Genomic DNA, 20,647 nt, shown 5'->3' with positions numbered 1-20,647 from the left:
GTCTCCTGTCCGCTAATTGAAAATCAATTAATGCGACTGCATCTACAGCCGCCTCCATTCTGGTCATATCAAAGTCAGAAATCAAGCAGCCAGAAGTAATGCAAGGGAGGGAGAAGAGCAGAAGATGGAGACGACGATGAAGAAAATAACAATTCCAGACTCAAAATCCTTTTGTTTTCATTGACTCCTACGGCTATGGCCACGGCCACAAAAAAGTTTAATTGATGTGCCCGGAGTATCACTCCGACACACGAAATATTTCATTTTGTCTCGGGTTTGGCCGAAACGATCCGATCATCATCATCATTATCAGGTTCATTGAATCTTGAAGTGCGTCTCAAAGCAGCGCTTCTTATGGTGGGGAATGTGGCACAAGCTTTGCATGCCAAAGTATGTACCTGACAGACCCAAGGGGGAATGGAATTATAATTCAGATTTGCCGGTAATTTGAGGACTAATCAATGACTCCCATTCCGATTCCGATATCTCGATTCTCATTTCTCTCGTTACTCGTTGCAGGTCAACAAACAGTATACGGCCAACGATCTGGAGGCTTTTATGAAGATAGCCGCCAACTGGCAGAATTCCAACCACAGTTTGCTGGAGGGCGTCGACTTGAAGACGGGTAAGTTATACATTAACCCTCCGCCTACCGCCTACCGCCTTCCTACCAGACCATTAAAATTCCATATTCCATCCCCTTCGCAGAGATGACACAGTACATGAACAATCCATCGATGAACATGTACAAGAAACGGGAACGCACCCAGAACTGGAATCATCAGGAGAAGAAGTACCTGCTAGATCTGTGCCGCAAGGATATGCGGATCATAGAGAACAAGCGCCTGGATGCCGGCCTCACAGCCGTCAAGAACAAGGCCTGGAAGATCATACACCAGAAGTTTTCAAATCAATTTGGCACCGATCGCACCTGCAATCGCCTCAAGGAGCAGTGGCGCCGCATGAAGGGTATGTGCCATCAGAAAGATGCCTTTCATCTAATAAATTAATGTCCTAACATTTAAAAATATCTTTCTTCCATCAGCTTGCACCCGGAATGAGATACTCGACTATAACAATCGTTTAGCCAGGTTCGGGGCAGAGGTGGCTGATCGCAAGAAGCCGTCACCGTTCACCTTCGAGGTGTGGGACTTTATGCAGGAGGCGAAGAAGGCCTGCAAGTCGGAGGCCTTGGATGGCATTGACTATTCAAAGATTCCATTGGCCCTGGAGGAGGGTTTCGAGTATCGCGAGGACTACAAATTCAATGGGGATGAGCACGACATGGACGAGTAAGTGGAACGCTAGAGATCTTTGCCTCCGGCTGGATATCTATAACTAACAATATTCTCCATTCAAGCAGCAGTCGTACCCCACCGCAGGAGATGTGCGATGTGGACATCAAGGAAGAGGAACACAACGAGACCTTTGATGAGAAATACAACAGTCACCATCTCAACCAGAGCGACATCTTAGGCGGTGGCGAGCGTCTGAGTGTGTCACCCAATCACAGTCGCAACGGGATCCACGAGGCCGAGAGTCCGGCCACAGTCTCGACAGCCGTTGCTCTCGATGCGAGTACCGGCGGCGGTGGCGGCTTTCTCCCGGGCGGACCCGACATGTCCGGCTTCCAGGCCAACTTCAACATGAACAACATATCCGCCACGCTGGAGGCTCTCAATGCCTTGAGGACCGGCCAGTTCCCCAGTGCGGCAGCTGCTGCGGCCGCCGCCATCCAGCAGCATCAGGCTCAGGCACAGGCACAAGCTCAGGTGGTCGCCCTGCAGCACCAGCACAAGAGCACCAATAACAACAACAATAATGAGGACGATGATGATCTGCTGAAGCCTTTGCCCAAGCGTCGGCGCACCAACAGCGGCAGCATGTTGGGAATCGAGGATCAGCCGCAGTCTTTGACCACATCAATGCCGCCTTCGACGGACTGCCAGGCCCTGGAGCGTTCGGGCAGCAGCAGCAGCAACGGTCATGGCGTAGGCGTTGGCGTTGGCGTTGGAGTCGCGACTGGCAACTCCAGCAGCAACAACTTCGAGCTGCGCCTGTTCATGGAGATGCAGAGCAAGGAGCACATGATGCGCATGAAGATCCTCGAGGTGCAACTGCAGTCGGCCAAGCACAGCCGTGACCTGATCGAGATCAACAAGACCCTGGCGCTGCAGAAGCTGCAGGAGCTGGCCAGCAAGCGGCTGCCCAGTTAGGACACAGCGGGCGTCAGTCGAGCAGCGTTTCATGTTATGTTAGTTGTAGCCTTAACAGACGACTCCATGGCTCCGTTCGCAGGTAGAGGGCGTAGCTGGAGATCGGCTAGAGTTAGAGATAGTGTTTTACACCTAAGTTAGAAGCAGGATTCATATCTGTCCACACACACACACGCACAAACACACCCACAGTCACAAACAGAGACACCGAGTTGCATGCTACCACAACATTCCTGGCATTGTTGATCAGTATTTGAAAAGCTAGAAGCGAATCCCGCACACAGACCCCAACCCAAACTCGAACCCAACCAAGCCACAGATAAAGGGAGGACCAGGAGACGCTCGAAAGTATGCCATATTTCTCTCGCTCGCTCGCTCGGCCGCCCGCCCGCCCATTAAGCCTACCTCACACACACCCACACCCAACCCACCCATACACAAAACACTCTCTTCTGGCCTCACCAGCACTTGACCAAGTCAAGTCAAGTTTTAGTTTGTAGTTATAGTTCGTACTAGGGAATATCATTCTCCAAGTTGCTCAACTACCACAAATGTATTGTACTTACGTTCTTGAATTCAGTTTTACGTTCTGATACCACCACTAACGGTCTGCTTATACATATATGTACATACATACATGTACGAGTATATCTATAGGCGATTCTTTTTGTATTCTTAAGCTAATCCGACTTATTCAGGAGGATGTACTGTATTGTATTTTGCGCAGCAGCCCTACACACATGTGGAGTCATCTTTCATTTTGATTTGAACTTGTATTTATTTTATCTTTGTATAGACTTTATTTTGATTTGTGTATACGTATACCCACACGTATGCCCTGTCCCTCTCTTAATGCACATGTGTGTGTGCATATAGATGTTTGTTTGAATGCCATATTAAATGAAGGTTAATTTCAATATTTTATTTACCATTTGCGCTGCAAAACAAATTGTTACCATATATGATTAAAACAAAAACAAAACAAAAACAGCCCCATATATATATCGTATGTTTAAGAAAGCTCCCACTATCAGGCAGGTCTTTGAAGAGGGGAAGAAAACCCTCGGACCTGAAAGGCTTCTATGTAAATGAGAAAATACAAATTATTTTAAATAAAAAAAAAGAAAGAAAAAAACAGTTTGGGTATAGCCCTCTTAATTTATTTCCGATTAAATATTATGTATTTCCCTTAGTGCTGTTCCCCTTAGTGCTGTTCCCCTTAGTGCTGTTCCCCTTCAATGTGCCTGTTGGTCTTCATCGGATTTGGCCGTTATTCTCTCAATCTGCTCATCCACTTTGTCGATCTTTGCAATGACCTGCACCTTTTGCGCCATCAGTTTGGAGCGCAGCTTCATCAGTTGTTCTCTTTGCTGGATAATGTTTAAACAATTCACACCATTACCAAATCGGATACAGATCACAAATACGTACTATTTTCAGGAAGTGGATATTTTCTCCGGCTCTAGCTCTTTCGTACAAGAAGTTGCTAGCATTCCTATAAATATGGTCGAATACAGCAATAGACTTTTCCCGATTATCTGAGTACTCACTTGAAGCTCTGTGTAAAACAACATTTCGGGGGAGCTAAAAGGCGAAGCGTGTTGCAAAGATATTTCTGCATTTCTGATAATTTTCGGTGAATTTAAAAGAATTATCCAAACAAAAATGTATTTATCTATGAAAATTTTGAAATTACTTGAAATTTATTTTACTGTTAAGTGAAGGAATGCCAGAGGCAGATTGAAACTAGAAAGATCGCCTACTTTCAATCGTTTTTTCCAATCGTCTTTCTTATTTTTTCGATTTCAGTTTTTAACTGCTCAATTTTTTGCAACAACTCTTCTTTGACTGACTCTTTGTCTTCGGAAAACCCTCTGTCAATGGTTTTGATCTCGTATTTCAGAGCCTCGATCTGTGCCATCATATCCTTAATTACATTCTGCCTAATTTTCTTCAGTTGTTCCATTTCCTTTTCGACGTAGGCATATACATACATATATACAACTTCGTTTAAGATTGATTGATTGATTCAAGTACTCACAATTCTCTTAAAATGATGCTTTTCTTCTCCTGTTTTGTCCCGGCTTACTCCCCGTCTATTGGTTATTGGAAAAAGGTTATAAAAGAATACAGGAAAGCCGAACATACGCACTGAAGACTGCTTGTGGCCAGGACATCTCTGAATTTCAGAAGCCTTATGGCTTTGATGACGGCTCCAAACATCATGGGCCAAAAATTTCAAAAATTAGAATTCCAAATTGCTCGATACTGCAGAGCTGTTTTCCAGAGCTAACTTGATTTACTGTGTCCTTATGACTTCTTTTCGGGGTTTGATTTTAATTTTTCCAAATTATTTATAAGCTTCTCAATTTTTTCAATTTTAGATTTAATTGACTCTCGTTCTGCTTTGATTTTCTTGCGTATAATTTCCAGCCGATCGCGTTGCTTCTGGAATGGAAGATCTATTAGATGGAGAATTCGAAAATGTTAGACTTATTAACAAACCGTTTGCATATAGGGAATGTTAGACCTCTTGACACTGCCTAGGTAAGAGAATTTGATCGAAAATCGACTGGTTGAAAAAGAATTAATGTCTTTATGGGATATTATGCAATGTGATGTCTTTTTAGAACATACTTGACTGCTGGAAGGTTGTATATTTTCTGTGGGTGCAAACGCCTTATAGCGAAATGCGAGCTTAGCAGATTCACAATTTTAGACATTTTCTATGATTCGGAATTTGGATAAAATATTTATTTACGCTAACATGATTGACAATTAAAGTGAGGCTACATAATATTTAACCATATACGTAGAGCCTCAAAAATTCAATAGTATTCGTTGAGCGATCATCAATGAATCACGCCAACAATTCTCAAACACTTGATTCACTGATAAGAAGAAAAATCCCCATATGATGATTGTGTATATTTCGTAATCACAATGGGGGGCTATAACAGATCGTCAATTAAGAAACCTTAATTCAGATTCTGAAGGCAAACAAAGCTCCGATCAGCTTTTCGCTGGCTATCATTGATAAGAACACAAAAATCACTCTTCTGTGTTTTCATATTTAGTAAATTTATTAAGTCACATTTGTTGATTTAAGCGTACATAGTTTTTGGTTGACCTGGTCTTCGGATCGGCGCGTCATAGATGAAAGGACGTGGTGCGGGCGGCTGTCTGAAAGGATTTCCAGCTCCTCCAGGCGCTCCTCCAGTTCCTCCTCCGCTGTGACGGGATGGCGAGCCATAGCTTGGAGAGACCAGGCATCCGAGTAGAGCGAACAGCAGACAACACAGTGCGAACAGCTTCATCGTTTGGAATCTTTTGCTTTCTGAATGCCAATCTCAGTCGAGATGAATGCTTTTATAGGTTTCCGATACGTTCTGTTGATAATGAAACCCCTGTGAACCACTCGAGGGGATTTTTGCATCAACTCATATTACCGACACTGGGTGATTTTTTTTTTGTTTGACGGAGAAGATGTCGATGTGGGGCTGCTCTCAATCCCTTTTTCGGCTGGTGCTTTTTTTGCTGTCACTTTAATTCTCAGATCCATGTCTTTACCGAACTCTATGCGTTTAATAGCCCGCGTCAAGTCGGAGACCATGACCTCTAGTCCCCTGACCTGCTTGGTGAGCGTGCCGGTTTTTGTCTCCAGGTGCTTCCGTTCCTGTACAAATTGAATGGTGCTATTGGGGAAGTCAATCACTATCATCACTATCTATCTATCTTACCGTTAGCAACTCTTCGATTTTCAGATCATTTTCAATTTGGCTGGTAATACTATTGTTGAACTTAATCAAATTTCCTCTGTGAAATGGCCAAAGCTCAGCTTAGTATAGGATTATGTGGTGTGAATCAATCCTTACCGAACTATGCAGCCACCCCTGAATTGAGTCCATATCTTATTCATCATCTTACTCATCTGATATACGCAACAATACGCAGGAGACCACCGGAATTTGCGGAAGTGCGCCAAGAAAGGAAATTTAGTTCAGCCAGAAATGAGAAATGTGTATCTGTGTATTTTCGAAAATGTGTGTGACATCTTGTACATCAAACGACTCCTAGAGTAGTAAAGTTTTTAATTATATTTATTTTTTTCATCGATCGCATTGTTACCTCAGAAATACCCCTCTTGTGCTTTCGATTCTTCTGCTTATGCTTATCTTGCTATCGCTTCGCCGGGAATACCGGCCTTCTTGTGGCTGCTTTTTCCTGTTGTCCAGACCCCTTCTAAAAGGCTATTCAAAATTTCGCCCTCCCCTCCATACAACTACACAACCGTTATATTCTTCTATTTGCTGAGTCTTAACAGCGAATAAGATAGCAGCCGGCTTTTCAGAGCAGGCAACTTTGTACTGTTGCCACTGTTGTTGTGGCATTTCCCCGTCAGGTGTCTCTGTTGATAATTACATCCGACATGTAGTTCATATGTAGCAAATGTGTAGTCAGCGCGTAGTTAACATGCAGAAAATTAGATTGCTAAGTTTGCTTGAACTTTTTTGTTTTAAAATATTTAAAAATAATACAATAAATCTACTCGTTGCAAAATTTCCCAATCCTATAGAAAATTGCTGCATTGATCGGCTAAAATTATTTATCAAAAAATTTTGTAAGGGTAAAGGTACTTTAGGCTCCGCGCCGTGTCTCATGACCATATCGCTTGTGATATTTTTAATGAAATTGTCGATTTTTTGCATATTGTTGCATTCCACTAGACTTGATGGTAAAAGAAGGCAGAGTCTGTGAGAGAAATGTGGGCATTTATTTCCGTAGTACAGCCCACCGAACCCCAATGATTAAAAGCGAATATAAACCCATTTTCATATAGTTTTGTCCCTCATAGCATTATGAAACCTAAAACTCAATGAACCCCATCTCGTACTACACTAAGCTAACAAGATGCTATCGCAACGCAAAAAAAAAAAAACTGGGAAATTTCTATATTTTTTGTTGCACTAAAAGCGTTCGAACGTTCATTCCAGAACCGTAAATATTTCCTCCTTCATTTTTAGCACTAACAATGATTATTTATATTACCCTCTGAAAGGTATTATAAATTTAACAGATTAATAAATCCCGCTCGCAAAGCTGTAAACGGTCTACTTCTGTTCCGCCCTCCACGTATGGTAGTTCCATCACTGGGAGCACGAGCACGTCCTCATATAATAAGAAGCAGTAAGAAGCAGTTCGGTAGTACGGTTATAGCTGTTGTCATATCTTTAGGCTAATTCGCAGCAATTTTTACGAGTGTTTCTATATGAATATTAACGATAAGCACGTAACAAAATAACCTCGCCATGATAAGCCAGCCACCCCACACGGAAGCCCGCGGATTTAATTTATAGTATTTATTTGTATAGTAGGGCGAGTGAGACTAAAAACTAAGCCGCTTTTAAAGCACTTATGGGATATGTTGTCTTGTAAGGGATCTCTTGCTCGCTAGGCGAACTCTAATTCAGAGGTCCGCTTGGTGGACATGGTGGATTCCTGCTCTTCCTGTGCCTGAACCTCTCGTCGGAAAGCATACTTGTAGATGAGCGATGAGACGAGAGCTCCTGCCAGGGGACCCACCCAGTAGATCCAGTGATTCTCCCAGGCTCCGTTCCAAATGGCCGGTGCAAATGAGCGGGCCGGATTCATGCTGGCTCCTGTGAACTGACCCTGAAAACGGAATCAATGCACACATTACCGGACTGTCCAGAGAGCAGAACTCAGCAAATTACTTACCGCAGTCAAGGAGAGGCAGGCGATGGCCAGGCCGAAACGCACTGGCACCGAGTCCTGGTTCTTGGCATTGCGCGGATCCCAGACGCCACAGCAAATGGCAATCAGGGCGCTGGTGATCAGGAACTCGATGACCACGCCCTGCAGCCCCGTCAGGCTGCTGTGGAGGGAGGTTACGCAGACGCCACTCGACGTGCTAGAGCTGTATATGGCGCTCTCTGGCATGACGGCCTTGAGCAGACCGTAGCCGATGAAGGCCCCCACCATCTGCGCGACAAAGTAGGAAATGGCCATGGGCAGCGAGATCATGTTGTAGATATAGTTGGCCAACGTCACGGCGGGATTGAGATGGGCACCGCACACGCAGCCAAAGCACTGGATGCAGATCAGGACAACAAAGCCGAAGTTGAGCGCACTCTGGAAGTTGGAGTTGGAGAAGAACGAATTCTCGATGCAGCCCATGCAGCCGAGGAACATCAGCATGGCTGTGGCAATTAGTTCGGCGAAGACGATGCAGATGTTGTTCAACTGCCGAGGCTGAAGCAGCCAACAGGACGAGCGACTGCAAGAGAGAACAAAGAGGAGTTGTCAGTCGGGATATGATGGCTATGCTGTGTTCATCCGAGTATCACCTCGTGCTTGTATTGGACATGTCTGCAAATCACCTTAACTCCAACGAGCTCCGTCGCTGACTGAGAGCTCTTAGAGGTCCACCTGATTAGACAGCACCTCAAGCGCTCAATGGGAACGAGATACTACGGGTACAAGATTAAATCTATAATCTAATCGGCATAATCTACGACATTCTACAGCAATCAAATATCAAGATTTCTAATCGCCCCAGCCCCAGCCCAATCTATTGGCAGTGCTTCTATTTACTTAATACAAATATTTCATTTAACTCAAGGGCAGGGGGTCGTTATTGTGGTGTCTAGTGTGCAAAATTCCAGCTGTCTGGTTGGTTTATAAGCCATCTGCAGCTTATCTCAACGACACACATATTTTTCAATTGCTATGTGCCGATTAATGATAGTGTTTGAATGAAGACATTTATATACACTCATTGATAGGGATCTCTGGTTAAATTTTCCAGTGACGCATTAACTATATATGTAGCTACAGAGTCGGCAATCAGCTGATTCAATAGTAGTTCAATATACCCTCCCAAATGTATGCTATGGAAAACGATTAATCCTCTTTATTGGAAGAACTTAAGATTCTAAAACTACAGCTAAGACAGCGATTAACAAGAACTTAGGGCAGTACCACCTCCTCGACCACCCGAATCTTGGCATTCGAGCTCCGTAGCTCGATCACCTCGTCTCCTTTGAAGGCGAATCGGTAGATGAGGGAAGTGACAGCGCCTGCCACGAGAGGACCCACCCAATAGATCCAATGGTGCTCCCACGAATCGTTCCACACAGCAGGACCCAGGGACCTAGTGGGATTCATGCTGGCTCCTGTGAAGAGGCCCTAAAGGAGGAGAAAAATACCGATGATGCCATTCAAACTGCCGTCCCATACTATACTAACCGCTGTAATGATGAGACAGGACACTGTCAGACCGAAGCGCACGGGCACCGAGTCCTTGAGCTTGGCATTGCGGGGATCCCACACCGAGCAGGCAACCATCACCAGGCAACAGGTGATGAGGAACTCAATGAACACGCCCTGCAACACAGAGATGTCACTGGCCAGGACTGTCACGCAGACACCTGCCGGGTTGTCCACGCCCTTAATGGCGTTATGGGGTAGGACGGCTACCAACAGGCCGTACCCAATGAAAGCGCCCGCCACCTGAGCCACAAAATAGGCAATGGCCATTCCCCAGTGGAGCACGCCGTACAGGGCGGCAGCGAGGGTAATGGCTGGATTGAGGTGTGCCCCGGACACAGAACCGTAGCACTGGATGGCTATGAGGATTGCCAGGCCGAAGGTGAGGCCGCTTTGAAAGTGCGTGTTGTTGAAGATCGGCGTCTGGACACAGCCCCAGCAGGCGATGAGCACGAACATGGCGGTGCCCACCAGCTCCCCAAAGAAGGCGGCCACTCGGCTCCTGTGCTTCTGATGGAGACGCCACCGTCCGCCGGAGGGGGAGTCGAATCCGCTTGCTTGTTTTGGCTTCTGTTGCGACATGCTGACTAAACTCGACTGCCACCAACTCTTTTCTTGGCCAACTGAGTTGGCGTATTCGCGAGGCCTGTGACTTTAAATTGGCTCCAATCAATCAATATCAATTATAAAACCTTAATGCTAATTATCATATGGATATTTCCAAGTAGAGGCGCGTAGATATACTGCGCTGTTGTGTGGCCCTGTTCTGTCTGTCCGTCGACGCCCATTCCGGACGGATCAATTAATCAAAGAGCATTTTCAGGAGGCTTTTCTGCTGTAATTATCGGCCTGACAAGCCCCACGGCGTCACTGCCTACGGCCACCTTCTGATTGGCCAGCAGCATTTCCCGCGATTTGCTCTTAATCTTATCTCGAATCATTAAGATCTTAATCAGAGGGCGCATGTGGCGCCGAGCCTTGGACAACACACGCTTCGTGGCTCGACTGGCACTGGGGGCGGAATGTGGGCCTCCAAATTATGAAAATATTAGCCAGTTGATTGTTGCTGGAAGTTGAACTAGTGGTAGCAGAACTAGAGACTAGAGAACTTATCTGTAGAGCAGAAAACGCGAATAGGGAGCCAAAAGCTGAAGTAAACCTGTGGTTGACAGTGGTAGTGCCACAGGCCACATTCAAACACGTTCCATCAACGAGGCAGTGCTATGGAAGAGTACTTCCAAGAGACTAGCAGGTCTTGAGGCGTTGATGGTGGCTTCTATAAACCGTTTTCCCTTGGGAACCAGTTAAAAAAAACATCCCACCATCAGGAATAATCGTATAGAGTTTTGATTTTCATTGAGGGGCTTGCCGTGTCAGAAAAGAAAATAGCTTCCCTCCCCATCGAATTTAAAGTTCTTCTGGTTCTTTAAATTAGTTGAAAAATCTCGATGTTCTTTATTCTCGAAGGCCTTATATTGCATTAATATAAAATTCGGCTGTCTTAGCTTAAGTGTAGTTGCAATGTCTTTGGCATCCCCGTTCGCTTCTATGAGAGCTGTACGTCCTCCAGCTGGCGCAGCTTCTCGTGGCTGGTGATCTCCGCCTCCACCACCTCTCGCCGGAAGACGGCCTTGTAGGCGTAGGCGGTAACGGCGGCAGCACTGAGTGGAGCCAGCCAGTAGATCCAGTTTGAATCGAAGTGGGCATTCCACAGGGCAGGAGCAAAGGACCTGGCCGGGTTCATGCTGGCACCGGTGAAGGGACCCTGGAAGGAAGGAAACGTTAGACTTCTTGTAGGACTGAAAGGATCAAGGTGCAAGGCGGAACTTACGGCAGCGCAGGCAAGGCAGGAAATGGCCAGACCGAAGCGAATGGCAACAGAGTCATGGAACTTGGAGTTGCGGGGATCCCAGACGCCGCAGCAGACAATCACCAGGATGGCAGTGATCACGAACTCAATGCCAAAGGCCTGAGCATGGCTAATGCTGTTGTGGGGCAAGGTCACACACAGTCCAACGCCCGCACTGAGGGTGTCCTCGGGCAGGAGAACCTTCAGCAGGCCGTAGCCAATGAAGGCGCCCAGCATCTGGGCCACACAGTAGACAAAGGCCATGGGAAGTGTGACCAACTCGTAGATGTAGGCGGCAACAGTTACCGCTGGGTTGAGATGGGCGCCGGACACACAGCCGAAGCACTGGATGCAGATCATGACCGCCAGACCGAAGTTGAGAATAATCTGCAGATGGTTGTTGGGGAACAGGTCCGACTTCACGCATCCCATGCAGCCGAGGAAGACCAGCATGCCTGTGCCGATGAGCTCGGCCAGGAAGCAGCAGATTTTGTCCAGCGTCGATCCCTTCATTTTGAATACTTTCAAGCAACTGAAAATGGTAAAAATATAAATCCAGGTGGAACTTCAGCCCTCTCTCGCTCTCTATCTATCTCCCTTTCCCACACTGTCACTGGCTCTTTCAGACGGAAGAACTTCATCAATCATTTGGTATTTTACGCGTATTCTATCCTATCGTTGCATTAAGCTTTTCAATTAAAAGTAATCTTCTCCTTCATTATCTGCTTTCGATTATAGTTGTGTTTAATTGAAGTTTTCATCGAGACCTTTTCATTTGCTCCTCAGCGGGGCCCGAGTCTTGAGGGTGATTTTCCACCCCCTGAAGTGGCGGCTGCTCCTGCTCACGGCTCGATGGCATGTCATCGATTTTTCAACAATGATTTTGACTGACGCCACGAAGTTCACTTTGTCGTGTGCATAAAGAGACTGAAACTGCTGGCAGAAAGATAATCTGCTTTATACAGAGATACATGTCTCTTTTGATTGCTCATTCAGCTGTCAAAACTCGCAGATAAATTGTCAAAAAAAAAAACAACAACAAAAAATGAAGAAATCAGAGCATGCCAATAACAATGGCGTTTAAACAATAACTAATCTATTTGTGGTTGTTATCAGGGGGTGCCACTCGAAAGGTAGACTGGAGTTCGTTCAGATCCAAGAGATCCGATAATAAATTAAGTGAATTTTGTTAACTGTGCCAATATGAGTAATTCACTAAGATGTCTCTCACAATAATTGGTTCTAGAATATTTATTTTGAGGTTAAAGGGAGGGGGGATTGGTTCTTCAGGTGTCTCAGATATTTACCGATCCCAACACTCGCGAGTCATTGTGGTCACTTGTCTGATTTTTTAAATCTCAACAAAAAGTGTGTATATTTTATCTATTTATTTTCAAAGATGGTTCCGTTCGACGACCGTTCTGAAGCGAGTGAAAATTTACAAAGCGACAGCGGGACTGTCAATGTCGATCTGAAGTGTTGCAGTAGCCATAGACAAATATTTATATCTGTATCTATATAACATTGCGTAAATCAAAAGCCCATTTTTAGCCACTGCTAACACTCACACCACACCACACCGCCATGGGCTGCTTCTGTGTGTGTGTGGAAATTAGCAGATCCTACTCGGGAGAGCATAAAAAAGTCAAGTATCCAGAATTTATGAGCATCTTAAGTGCTCACTCGGCTCTCTTTCTCTCTCTATAATCGCTACAATCTCTGGAGCGCTGCATATCTCTCCCGCTCCCTGTATCTCTGCCATCTTAATTTTATACAATGTGGAAACAATAATATAAAATAGATATAAGAATGGGGCAATCGAGTCTGGGAACTGCAGATTGATAACGGATTGGAGTGGTGGATGGTGGAAGGTGGCAAGGGCGAGTGGAGCACGGAGTGACCAGAGTGATCAATTACCATGTCAGGGCCCTTCCATCGTATCAATTGCAGCCTACAACGCACAATTGTTGCAATTGCAGTTGCAATTGCGTGGCCCCACACTCACTACGCAATGTGGCAAACAAATCACAGCTGAATCTCAGCCGCCTGTCGATCAAATTGCACGCAATTTACTCTTAACTGTCTCAATAGCAATTGAAATGGCAATAAAATGAACTCGAAATAAATATGTCGAAAACAAATCTATTGCATAAGCGTGTCATGATAACCCCCGCTGATCTCTAGCAAGTGGAATATTTTCCATCTTTTTTGGTTTATGGCACTTCCAGAACTTTATAGCCGCAGTTAACCCCGTATTAACCTCGCCCAACATTGGAGTCTCCATTTCCTTGACATACTCTTATTTGCGCCCATGGAGAAAACGGCAGAAAACCATTGGCCTGTGGCCAAGAGTAATTGTTTGGCCAACTCATTGACAGAAGGCCAAGGACGAGGGAGGGATCGTGTGGTGCGTGTGGCGCAAGAGCGACACGTTTTGGCACAGGCTGAGAGAGAGAAAAGTCAAAACAATAAACACGCGATGCGATGGAGGAAAGAAAAGTTTATAAATAAATCAAACGGATCTGATCTCCATCTCCACATCGAATGTTAATAGTTTAATTACCACCTGTGTGCCCGTGCCATTCGCATATACAATATTTACATATTTCTCTTAGCTTTTGAGATCTTCGTGTTAATCTTAAACCATGCCCAGGCCCATGCCCAGAAGGATCACGTATCGTTCATGAGATCGCGGCATGTGTCACGATTCGGTTCGGTTTCGGCTGCCGCAGGGCTCTAATTGATGATAATCTTAGGACAAAGCCAATGAAATTATTTATTATTTATTATATGTTATTTTCAGTGTTCAGCTAACTGACGGAACGTGCCTGGGGGTACGGGGTTCTAAGTGCCATTCAGCGGGAGGCGATGGGGAAGCGAGAAAGATGATCGATCAATAGATCTGCTGCGGAAGTTGATTCCGTTAATTAGCCAAGAAGACTGGCATAGCTTTTGCAGTAGCTTTCTCTGGAGTAGCTTTGATCGGCAGCTTTAAGCTTCAAAAAGTTTGCAGCTCAGGAAGCAGAGCTTTCTTATCATTCCGTTATATCCCCTGACAAATGATAATTATCATAATGAGCTTTCATCTGGTCCCCTTATCACAGCTTTTCCAGCTATCACCCCATATCAAAGTTGAGCCAGAAGCTCGCCATAAAAATGTGTGCTGTTAAACTGAAGAACCACTAATCAAATCGCAGCTGATAAGCGCTGCGCTCCTGCGATTATTGTCGATATTTGCCGACTGCTTAAGAAGTGATTTTTAGCAATGGGCCGTAAACTTTTGATGGCTATAACTATCAATGCCCCTGTGTGTCATCAGGACAGGTAGTGTATTCAAGGTGCTGATAAGGGACGGCTGTCGGATGACAGTGCTGGCGCGGGTGGGCTAGGGACAAGTGTTGGGCCCTATCAGTGCCCGTCAAAAAATCGAATTAGTTCACAAACGGTTTAATTTGGCCATAATTGGGCCGACACCGTCAGTCCAAATCGGATTTACTCGTCAGACTTTTGACATTGCACCGCTTCTATGAGTGTTCCAAAGTCCGATAATGATTGGGTTACGACTTAATGAAGCGCATCTATACTTAAAGACATATGTGCTATGTATCTGTGGAAGCACTCGTTTGGTTGTCTATGTATAGATACGCCTATCGCACTCCGATAGCCGCCAGTTTCCAGGCATCGTGTTGGAAATAATTAAGCTCATTATACTATGCACGGGCGGCAGCTTTAGTTGACATCTCCCTTCCCCTTCCAGTTCCATTGATCTTGAACCCCCCGCGACACCCCACACATCTCTTCGAACTCACCTCCTAAAACTAAGACTCTTATCTTTCCGGCTTATCAATGGAATCGCAACTGCTGACGTTGCTCTTCTTCTTTGTTGCTTCTATTACGCAACATCTTAAAGGTATCAGCCGGTGAAAACCGCCGTCCCAATGCTAACAGGCTTTAAAGGCAACAAATTTATGGGTGTGTACTACCATACTATATGGCCAGTGATAAAAGAGTTCCCGAAAAAAGTGATCCAAGTGGCGGGGTCTACAGCCGAAAACACCTCGCTTGACGTTTCGTGGAGCAAGTTCTAGGTCCCAAGGCAAATCATGTGCTGTGCTGACATACAACGTGGCTAAAATTAGTTTACGACAGAGGAATCTCCCATTATCAACCGTCTGAAGACTGTACTCGGGCAGCTTATTTTTTTGGACAAACCAGGCTTTATGTCTTTATGGAAAGAGTTATAGAACAAATCGCTAAGTGGTTACAACTTGCATGAATGGGCAGTGCAGTGCATTACCCCTTCGTGTTATCTTTGAGCTATATGGAGTAAAATTCATCATTGACCTAGGTTCTTACTTTCTTAGTGGACTGTCAATGAATGGGAAATTTATGGTCCGATTTGGTTTTTAATCAAGAAGTTCATATAACTTACTTTTCCGCCCCGCCTTCTATTTATATAGAGACCCGTGCACGCTTTTATATGCAGCTCATCTGATACTAGTCAACAGCAAACCAGAAGAGAAGTGTGTGTGGGGCGATAAGACCTGACACAAATAGCAAAAGCCAGCCTATAAATTATGCAACGAAAAGTGTGCAAAGAATTTCAAGCGTATCGCTGTGCAGCAAGCAGCCAGTGGAGGCAGAGGCAGAGGCAGAGATACTTGAATTGGAACTAAACTTTGATCAATGACGGCTGAGACCTGATTGATAACCCATGATCACTAGGAGCATTCATTATCAGCTCGAGGCGAGAATTGAGAATCAAACTAACTATTTTCCACTCCCTTCTAAGGCAACGTGGATTCTGTTATGGTTTGCCAAGCACAAATTGAATCTTAACAATGCCATTGTGTGGGATTGAATGACATCAACCAACTGTGAAAAATCACAGAGATAATATTCAAACTACCTTGGATAAACAGAATGAATAGACAGATCTAACCATATTTGGCACTCCTGACTGGCCCAATTTGTGCCCTAGAATATGTTCCGTGTGAAACCTGTTGGTCGATCATATGATGACGCTGTATTTATCCCAAATCAGATTAATAGAGTCACTAACTCCGGCTGGGGAACACGCGACGTGGTGGATTGATGGGATTGGTTTGTCAAATTTGATTAGCGGTGATTATCGGGCAACCCGTGATTGAATTTGCCAAACCAAAGATGTGATGGGATAGTGTTTAATCAAAGGCATGTGCTAGCTTATGTAAGACTCAATTTCTCTGAGGTTTTCATTCATTACGGAGCGGAGGATGCTGTAAAGCTGATCTCAGCTGCTGGACTTAACGAAACACTTTATCGCTACCCTGACCTTGGGCTCGAGCCAAGAAACCGAAAGAATTCTGTTTTTGGTCTGAGTCTGGTTTCGTTTTTTTTTGCTTGTTTTTTCGTGGGAGTACGTTTGTTTTTTGTTTTTAAGTCCGTAGATAAAGCTTGGGGCGAAAATTGCTTATACACACTGTATATATTAAACGCCAGATATTTGAAGTATTTTCGAGTGTTTACCCAGCAAAAGTGCGCTTAAAGTCTCAGAAAATTATCAATGGAGAAGGTTAGTGCGGGGACAATGCAAAAATCGTATGATCCAAGTCCCAAAAAACTAAGTTGGCAACATGCATACCACTGAGTGTCTGGTCTGGTCTGGTCTGTTTACTTATCAGGCATTTTTATTTTATAGAATCAAGTGACCCCGGCAATCGTGTTGCCATACTTATTTTCAATGATAATTTTGATAAGACTTCCCACACGAGCCGCCTTCTAATTAGTATACAAAAACAACACAGTTTCTTGGGCACTCCGTACCCGTACCCGTACATTCCACTGAACTGAACTGAACGAGTATAAAGTATAAAAAAATGAACGTGTATAAATACCCGCAAAGTAGAACAGCAGCCTACACAGTCGGGTATGGTGTGTAGAAATGTTTTCCAAAAACCAAAAAGACTTGGCATAATTCTTTATAAATAAACATTCTCCGGTATGGGGATTGTTTCGCTCAAGGCGAGCATCTCGATTATTGTCTCGAAAGTGTGTTTTATGAATGTCAAATGAGGAACGGAACCAAATCTTTTGAGAATATCAGAATGCTGCTCTCTGTTGGGCAGAATATAAAGTTAATGGCCATTCGACGCTAGAGTTCCTAGTGGGTTCTCCCTCTAATTACAGAGTCTGCCTCTTGCGCAATTGTGGGATCGATTGTCGATTGCTTTTCCACGTGCTGCAGGCTTGCTTCTATCATGTGCATTGTGGGCTTTAAATGCTAAATAATGCACATAATTATAAGTCAATAATGCGGTTGGTACTTGATAAACAACAATATTAACAAATGTGCAGGCAATGTGCTTAGGTGTTTTTAATTGCTTCCCAACTGTTTCATCACTATTCAAGGCACTCAGCCATGAGGTGGGCGTGGAGTGCGAATGAAGCCCAATCATGTCCGAGCTGAATCCACAAAAAGTACCCAAAATTCGAAATGGAAAGTTGGGCAGACCAGACCACTGTTCAATATTTGAATAGATTTACATCTCAAATCCAAAACACACACGCACAGGTAGTCACAAACACACTTCTTCGTTATCTCGGAGATACAAATTTCAAAAATTTCCATTTAAAGCTGAATGCTGGGCTTAAAATACAGTAAACGTATCGCCGTATCGTCATTTACCCAGGAAGCAGTCCGAAAAAAGCTTAAGTCAAGCGCGCGAATTTCGAAACGCGTTATGCTATAAAAACACACTTGTCTCTGTCAATGCACTGCCAAACCTTTTTATATAAAAAATATCTGTAGCAGCTGCGTGACTCCGGTGGCTTTCCTTACTCTTTTATTTTAATTAGTAAACTTAAGACAAGTTTGCTAATTAATTACCGTCTCGCACTAAACCTGACACACACTATCTCGCAGAATCACTCGTAGATACAAGACGCACTGGGCTACACGCAGAATAGAACTAACCTGCGCTATGTTCGATTCGATCGTTTGTTTGCTATTGAACGCCAGGGCCTGGGGCTCTTCGAATACGAGGCGAGATCGACTGTGAATGAACGCCAAGTCTGCGGCGGCGTCTGCGTTGGCTTCGCTTCAGCTTCGGCGAACAACACGGCGTATGCTTGCTAGAAGCCGCGCGCAGTGCTGTTGGTAAAAGTTTTGTGCTTATCAGCATCGCCGTCGGCGTCGGCGTCGGCGTCAGCGCTAGCGTCAGCGTCAGCTTTTAGCTTTCAGCTTTAGGTTTTGTTGGCGCTAGGGATGGGAGCTTTCAGAGCGATAGTAATAATATACTTTGGGCATTAAATCTGGCATTTAATATATGCAAACATTTGTTTTGTTTAAAATAAAGTCTCTCACAGTCCGAGCGACGCGGAGAGTATTGCAAGCAGTTCAAAGCAGCAAACACTAAACAGAACAAATAAGCAGTGCTATTACACGTTTACACGATATTCAGTATTTGGATGCAGATTTCAGGCTAAGTGAAAGAAAAACAAGACAGTGATGCGTATTTAAAAACCATTAAACTTAATTATCAGAGCAATTAGAGCCCGGCGTTAAAAATGGTGACTAAAGTGACGCCAAGTACACGATAATTAGTGTCCCTATATACACCTGCAAAGCTCAAACTAAACCGATTCAAGCGGCATGCCATGCCCCTTTTTGATAAGAACCAATCGGCTGGCGACAGAGAGAGGAGAGGGCTGTTTAGACTTACCTTGAAGAATCCTCCGATTGGAAAACTTACCCAAAGATTCCATAATGACGACGGGGGGCTTTTTGGGGGAATATTTTGATTGAAGTGATTTCAGATAACACTTAACAACACACTAGCACGTCACGACACTGTTCAGGCATGGGAAAACTTTATCGGAAGGCGGCTTTCCATGACGCTTCCGCCGTCAGGCATCTATTGGGCCTTGACTTTGTTATCTCTTCGCACCGAATGCTCATGCTTAAGCATATACGTATGACGCGCGCCGTATGAGATATGCACTCAATGATTTGCATAGACGATCGGTCGGCAAATTTTTTGAAGTTTGTTAATAAATTATAGACACCAAAGATGCCATCGATTGAGGTAAAAGCAATTTAACTCAGTCAATTAATAAATAAGCTCAATGAAATCCTCGGTTCGGGCCAGCACCAACCGAAGCGAAGCGAATAAGTGTTGGATTGGATAGATTGATAAGTTTTATGGATTTGCAGAGTGATCCATAAAGCCCCGTCCAAATCGCAATCACTTCGGGTTCGGTTTGCGTTGGCGTTGGGGTTCGGGTTCGGGCCAGTCTTGGCTGATTTATTGCCACAATACTCGGACGGTATATATGAATGTATATTTTCGTCTGGCGCACAGCTCGTTAACCGGCTCGAGGCGTCAAACTGGTTAAAGCCGAAGACTGAATGTAAATAAGCAAATAGGCAAGGCAACATACATTCAGCTTGTTCAGCTGCAGTACACTTCTTGATTCGCGCGCTCTTTCTGCGCTCTTGGCTCTTGCGTATATCCGAAAATACATTTCTGCACGAAAAAACGTATTCACGTGACGTATACGCAACGTGGCATCGAATGTGGGTCAAATAAAATTAAAAGAAATACATTTTGGCAGTAGCTCGCACCTTTTGGTCTTTGGCTTTGCACTGGATGGCATGGCCATGGCTCCTCCTGCACCTGCTCCGACGACTCCCGTCTTCTGCTGATGATTGAGAATTGCAGCAATTGTGGGCAATGCCTGCTGCGGCTGTTGTGGCACAGACATTCCTTACACTTTTACTTTTATTGTATTGTACTCGAATTTGATATGTAAATTGTGCAGGCACTTGACAGACTTCACTGGTCACTGCGTGTCGCGCTGCGTATCGGACTCTCGACTCTCGGACGGTGTATTTGTATCTGTATGTGCAGCTTCTGTTTCCGTATCGTATCTGCATGCGTTGCACTGCGTCGTGTTTGAGTTTTGCCTTCGAGTTCGCAGCTAAACCGTTGCGAACGACTGACTGACAGAGAGTAACCGTTGTCGCCGTTTAACAAACCACGGAACACAACACCCATCAAATATCGCGAATGGCACAAGGCAGGCAGGCAGGCGAGCCATAAAAACCAACGAAAACAATATGTGCTGTTATACAAGAGCCGATCAGAAAGGGTATATACCATGCGGACTCATTTTGTTAAAGGGCTGGATGTAAGTGCCGTTCCAACGGTTGGGTTATGCCAGATCTAACCCAGTAATACATAGATCATAGTCAGTGGTGCAGAAATAGAGCAATTCCTACTGAAAAAGCTCTGTAGCTCAACGCCGACCC

The 20,647-nt window shown here is 44.7% G+C and overlaps 6 protein-coding genes across 16 annotated transcripts in view; 1 reads left to right on the top strand and 5 right to left on the bottom strand.

Moving 5' to 3' along the window:
• The window catches only part of apt (apontic), a 38,624-nt gene extending 35,418 nt beyond the window's left edge, over nt 1–3,206 (top strand). For 4 of the 5 annotated variants that reach the window (XM_015184521.2, XM_004444178.3, XM_015184520.2 and 1 more), the window contains exons 2-5: nt 520–625; nt 709–969; nt 1,046–1,292; nt 1,361–3,206. In XM_015184521.2, the coding sequence (XP_015040007.2) occupies nt 520–625; nt 709–969; nt 1,046–1,292; nt 1,361–2,216 (1,470 nt within the window). In that variant the 3' untranslated portion in view covers nt 2,217–3,206. Of the gene's footprint in view, nt 1–519; nt 626–708; nt 970–1,045; nt 1,293–1,360 lie in introns of those variants that run through there. The other variant, XM_033378185.1, reaches the window with a different exon arrangement.
• A 651-nt stretch (nt 3,207–3,857) lies between these two features.
• Nucleotides 3,858–5,012, bottom strand: LOC26533314 (uncharacterized). Of its 2 annotated transcripts, none has more exons than XM_015184518.2 (4): nt 4,722–4,759; nt 4,369–4,664; nt 4,258–4,312; nt 3,858–4,185 (listed from the first exon to the last, which is right to left on the bottom strand). In XM_015184518.2, the coding sequence occupies exons 2-4, from the start codon at nt 4,440–4,442 to the stop codon at nt 3,982–3,984; spliced, it is 333 nt and encodes a 110-aa protein (XP_015040004.1). In that variant the 5' UTR covers nt 4,443–4,664; nt 4,722–4,759; the 3' UTR covers nt 3,858–3,981. The 2 variants fall into 2 exon arrangements, 1 of the variants encoding a protein (XP_015040004.1); XR_004468752.1 differs by lacking the exon at nt 3,858–4,185 and adding an exon at nt 4,854–5,012 and having other exon boundaries at nt 4,257–4,312; nt 4,722–4,788.
• A 261-nt stretch (nt 5,013–5,273) lies between these two features.
• LOC26534142 (immune-induced peptide 18-like) lies at nt 5,274–6,283 on the bottom strand. 3 transcript variants are annotated; one of them, XM_033378187.1, is made up of 3 exons: nt 6,092–6,281; nt 5,957–6,032; nt 5,274–5,892 (listed from the first exon to the last, which is right to left on the bottom strand). In XM_033378187.1, exon 3 carries the CDS (start codon nt 5,531–5,533, stop codon nt 5,321–5,323), a length of 213 nt encoding a protein of 70 aa, XP_033234078.1. In that variant the 5' UTR covers nt 5,534–5,892; nt 5,957–6,032; nt 6,092–6,281; the 3' UTR covers nt 5,274–5,320. The 3 variants fall into 3 exon arrangements, with proteins under 3 accessions (XP_033234078.1, XP_033234079.1, XP_015040003.2); XM_033378188.1 differs by having other exon boundaries at nt 6,097–6,281; XM_015184517.2 differs by having other exon boundaries at nt 5,596–5,892; nt 6,092–6,283.
• Nucleotides 6,284–7,520: 1,237 nt separating this feature from the next.
• Nucleotides 7,521–20,353, bottom strand: Eglp2 (Entomoglyceroporin 2). 2 transcript variants are annotated; one of them, XM_015184514.2, is made up of 3 exons: nt 19,961–20,353; nt 7,956–8,514; nt 7,521–7,889 (listed from the first exon to the last, which is right to left on the bottom strand). In XM_015184514.2, the coding sequence occupies exons 1-3, from the start codon at nt 20,098–20,100 to the stop codon at nt 7,668–7,670; spliced, it is 921 nt and encodes a 306-aa protein (XP_015040000.1). In that variant the 5' UTR covers nt 20,101–20,353; the 3' UTR covers nt 7,521–7,667. The 2 variants fall into 2 exon arrangements, with proteins under 2 accessions (XP_015040000.1, XP_002138558.1); XM_002138522.3 differs by lacking the exon at nt 19,961–20,353 and adding an exon at nt 8,585–8,694 and having other exon boundaries at nt 7,562–7,889.
• Nucleotides 9,135–10,123, bottom strand: Eglp3 (Entomoglyceroporin 3). Its single transcript, XM_002138521.3, has 2 exons — nt 9,486–10,123; nt 9,135–9,425 (listed from the first exon to the last, which is right to left on the bottom strand). Exons 1-2 carry the CDS (start codon nt 10,086–10,088, stop codon nt 9,207–9,209), a joined length of 822 nt encoding a protein of 273 aa, XP_002138557.1. The 5' UTR covers nt 10,089–10,123; the 3' UTR covers nt 9,135–9,206.
• On the bottom strand, nt 11,033–18,460 carry Eglp4 (Entomoglyceroporin 4). 3 transcript variants are annotated; one of them, XM_001361050.5, is made up of 3 exons: nt 18,311–18,460; nt 11,338–11,887; nt 11,033–11,271 (listed from the first exon to the last, which is right to left on the bottom strand). In XM_001361050.5, exons 2-3 carry the CDS (start codon nt 11,866–11,868, stop codon nt 11,053–11,055), a joined length of 750 nt encoding a protein of 249 aa, XP_001361087.2. In that variant the 5' UTR covers nt 11,869–11,887; nt 18,311–18,460; the 3' UTR covers nt 11,033–11,052. The 3 variants fall into 3 exon arrangements, with proteins under 3 accessions (XP_001361087.2, XP_015040002.1, XP_015040001.2); XM_015184516.2 differs by lacking the exon at nt 18,311–18,460 and adding an exon at nt 12,663–12,792; XM_015184515.2 differs by lacking the exon at nt 18,311–18,460 and adding an exon at nt 12,123–12,273.
• Nucleotides 20,354–20,647: the final 294 nt, after the last annotated feature.

This window comes from Drosophila pseudoobscura, chromosome 3 (genome assembly GCF_009870125.1).
Source record: "Drosophila pseudoobscura strain MV-25-SWS-2005 chromosome 3, UCI_Dpse_MV25, whole genome shotgun sequence".
Taxonomy (NCBI): domain Eukaryota; kingdom Metazoa; phylum Arthropoda; class Insecta; order Diptera; family Drosophilidae; genus Drosophila; species Drosophila pseudoobscura.
Note: the sequence above shows the minus strand (reverse complement) of the source record. Positions and strands in the feature narration are given on the sequence as shown.

Coding starts and splice junctions, on each gene's coding strand:
- LOC26533314 (XM_015184518.2), bottom strand. CDS start 4,442: ATGATGTTTGGAGCCGTCATCAAAGCCATAAGGCTTCTGAAATTCAGA. Junction 4,313..4,368: donor CTGGCCACAAGCAGTCTTCA/GTGCGTATGTTC, acceptor AATAACCAATAG/ACGGGGAGTAAGCCGGGACA. Junction 4,186..4,257: donor AGCATCATTTTAAGAGAATT/GTGAGTACTTGA, acceptor TACGTCGAAAAG/GAAATGGAACAACTGAAGAA.
- Eglp3 (XM_002138521.3), bottom strand. CDS start 10,088: ATGTCGCAACAGAAGCCAAAACAAGCAAGCGGATTCGACTCCCCCTCC. Junction 9,426..9,485: donor CCTGTCTCATCATTACAGCG/GTTAGTATAGTA, acceptor CTCCTCCTTTAG/GGCCTCTTCACAGGAGCCAG.
- LOC26534142 (XM_015184517.2), bottom strand. CDS start 6,147: ATGAGTAAGATGATGAATAAGATATGGACTCAATTCAGGGGTGGCTGC. Junction 6,033..6,091: donor AGGGGTGGCTGCATAGTTCG/GTAAGGATTGAT, acceptor GCCATTTCACAG/AGGAAATTTGATTAAGTTCA. Junction 5,893..5,956: donor AAATCGAAGAGTTGCTAACG/GTAAGATAGATA, acceptor CAATTTGTACAG/GAACGGAAGCACCTGGAGAC.
- Eglp2 (XM_015184514.2), bottom strand. CDS start 20,100: ATGTCTGTGCCACAACAGCCGCAGCAGGCATTGCCCACAATTGCTGCA. Junction 8,515..19,960: donor GCAAAGCCAAAGACCAAAAG/GTGCGAGCTACT, acceptor TCTCTCTTGCAG/TCGCTCGTCCTGTTGGCTGC. Junction 7,890..7,955: donor CCTGCCTCTCCTTGACTGCG/GTAAGTAATTTG, acceptor TTCCGTTTTCAG/GGTCAGTTCACAGGAGCCAG.
- Eglp4 (XM_015184515.2), bottom strand. CDS start 12,214: ATGCCATCGAGCCGTGAGCAGGAGCAGCCGCCACTTCAGGGGGTGGAA. Junction 11,888..12,122: donor GCTGAGGAGCAAATGAAAAG/GTCTCGATGAAA, acceptor TACCATTTTCAG/TTGCTTGAAAGTATTCAAAA. Junction 11,272..11,337: donor CCTGCCTTGCCTGCGCTGCC/GTAAGTTCCGCC, acceptor CCTTCCTTCCAG/GGTCCCTTCACCGGTGCCAG.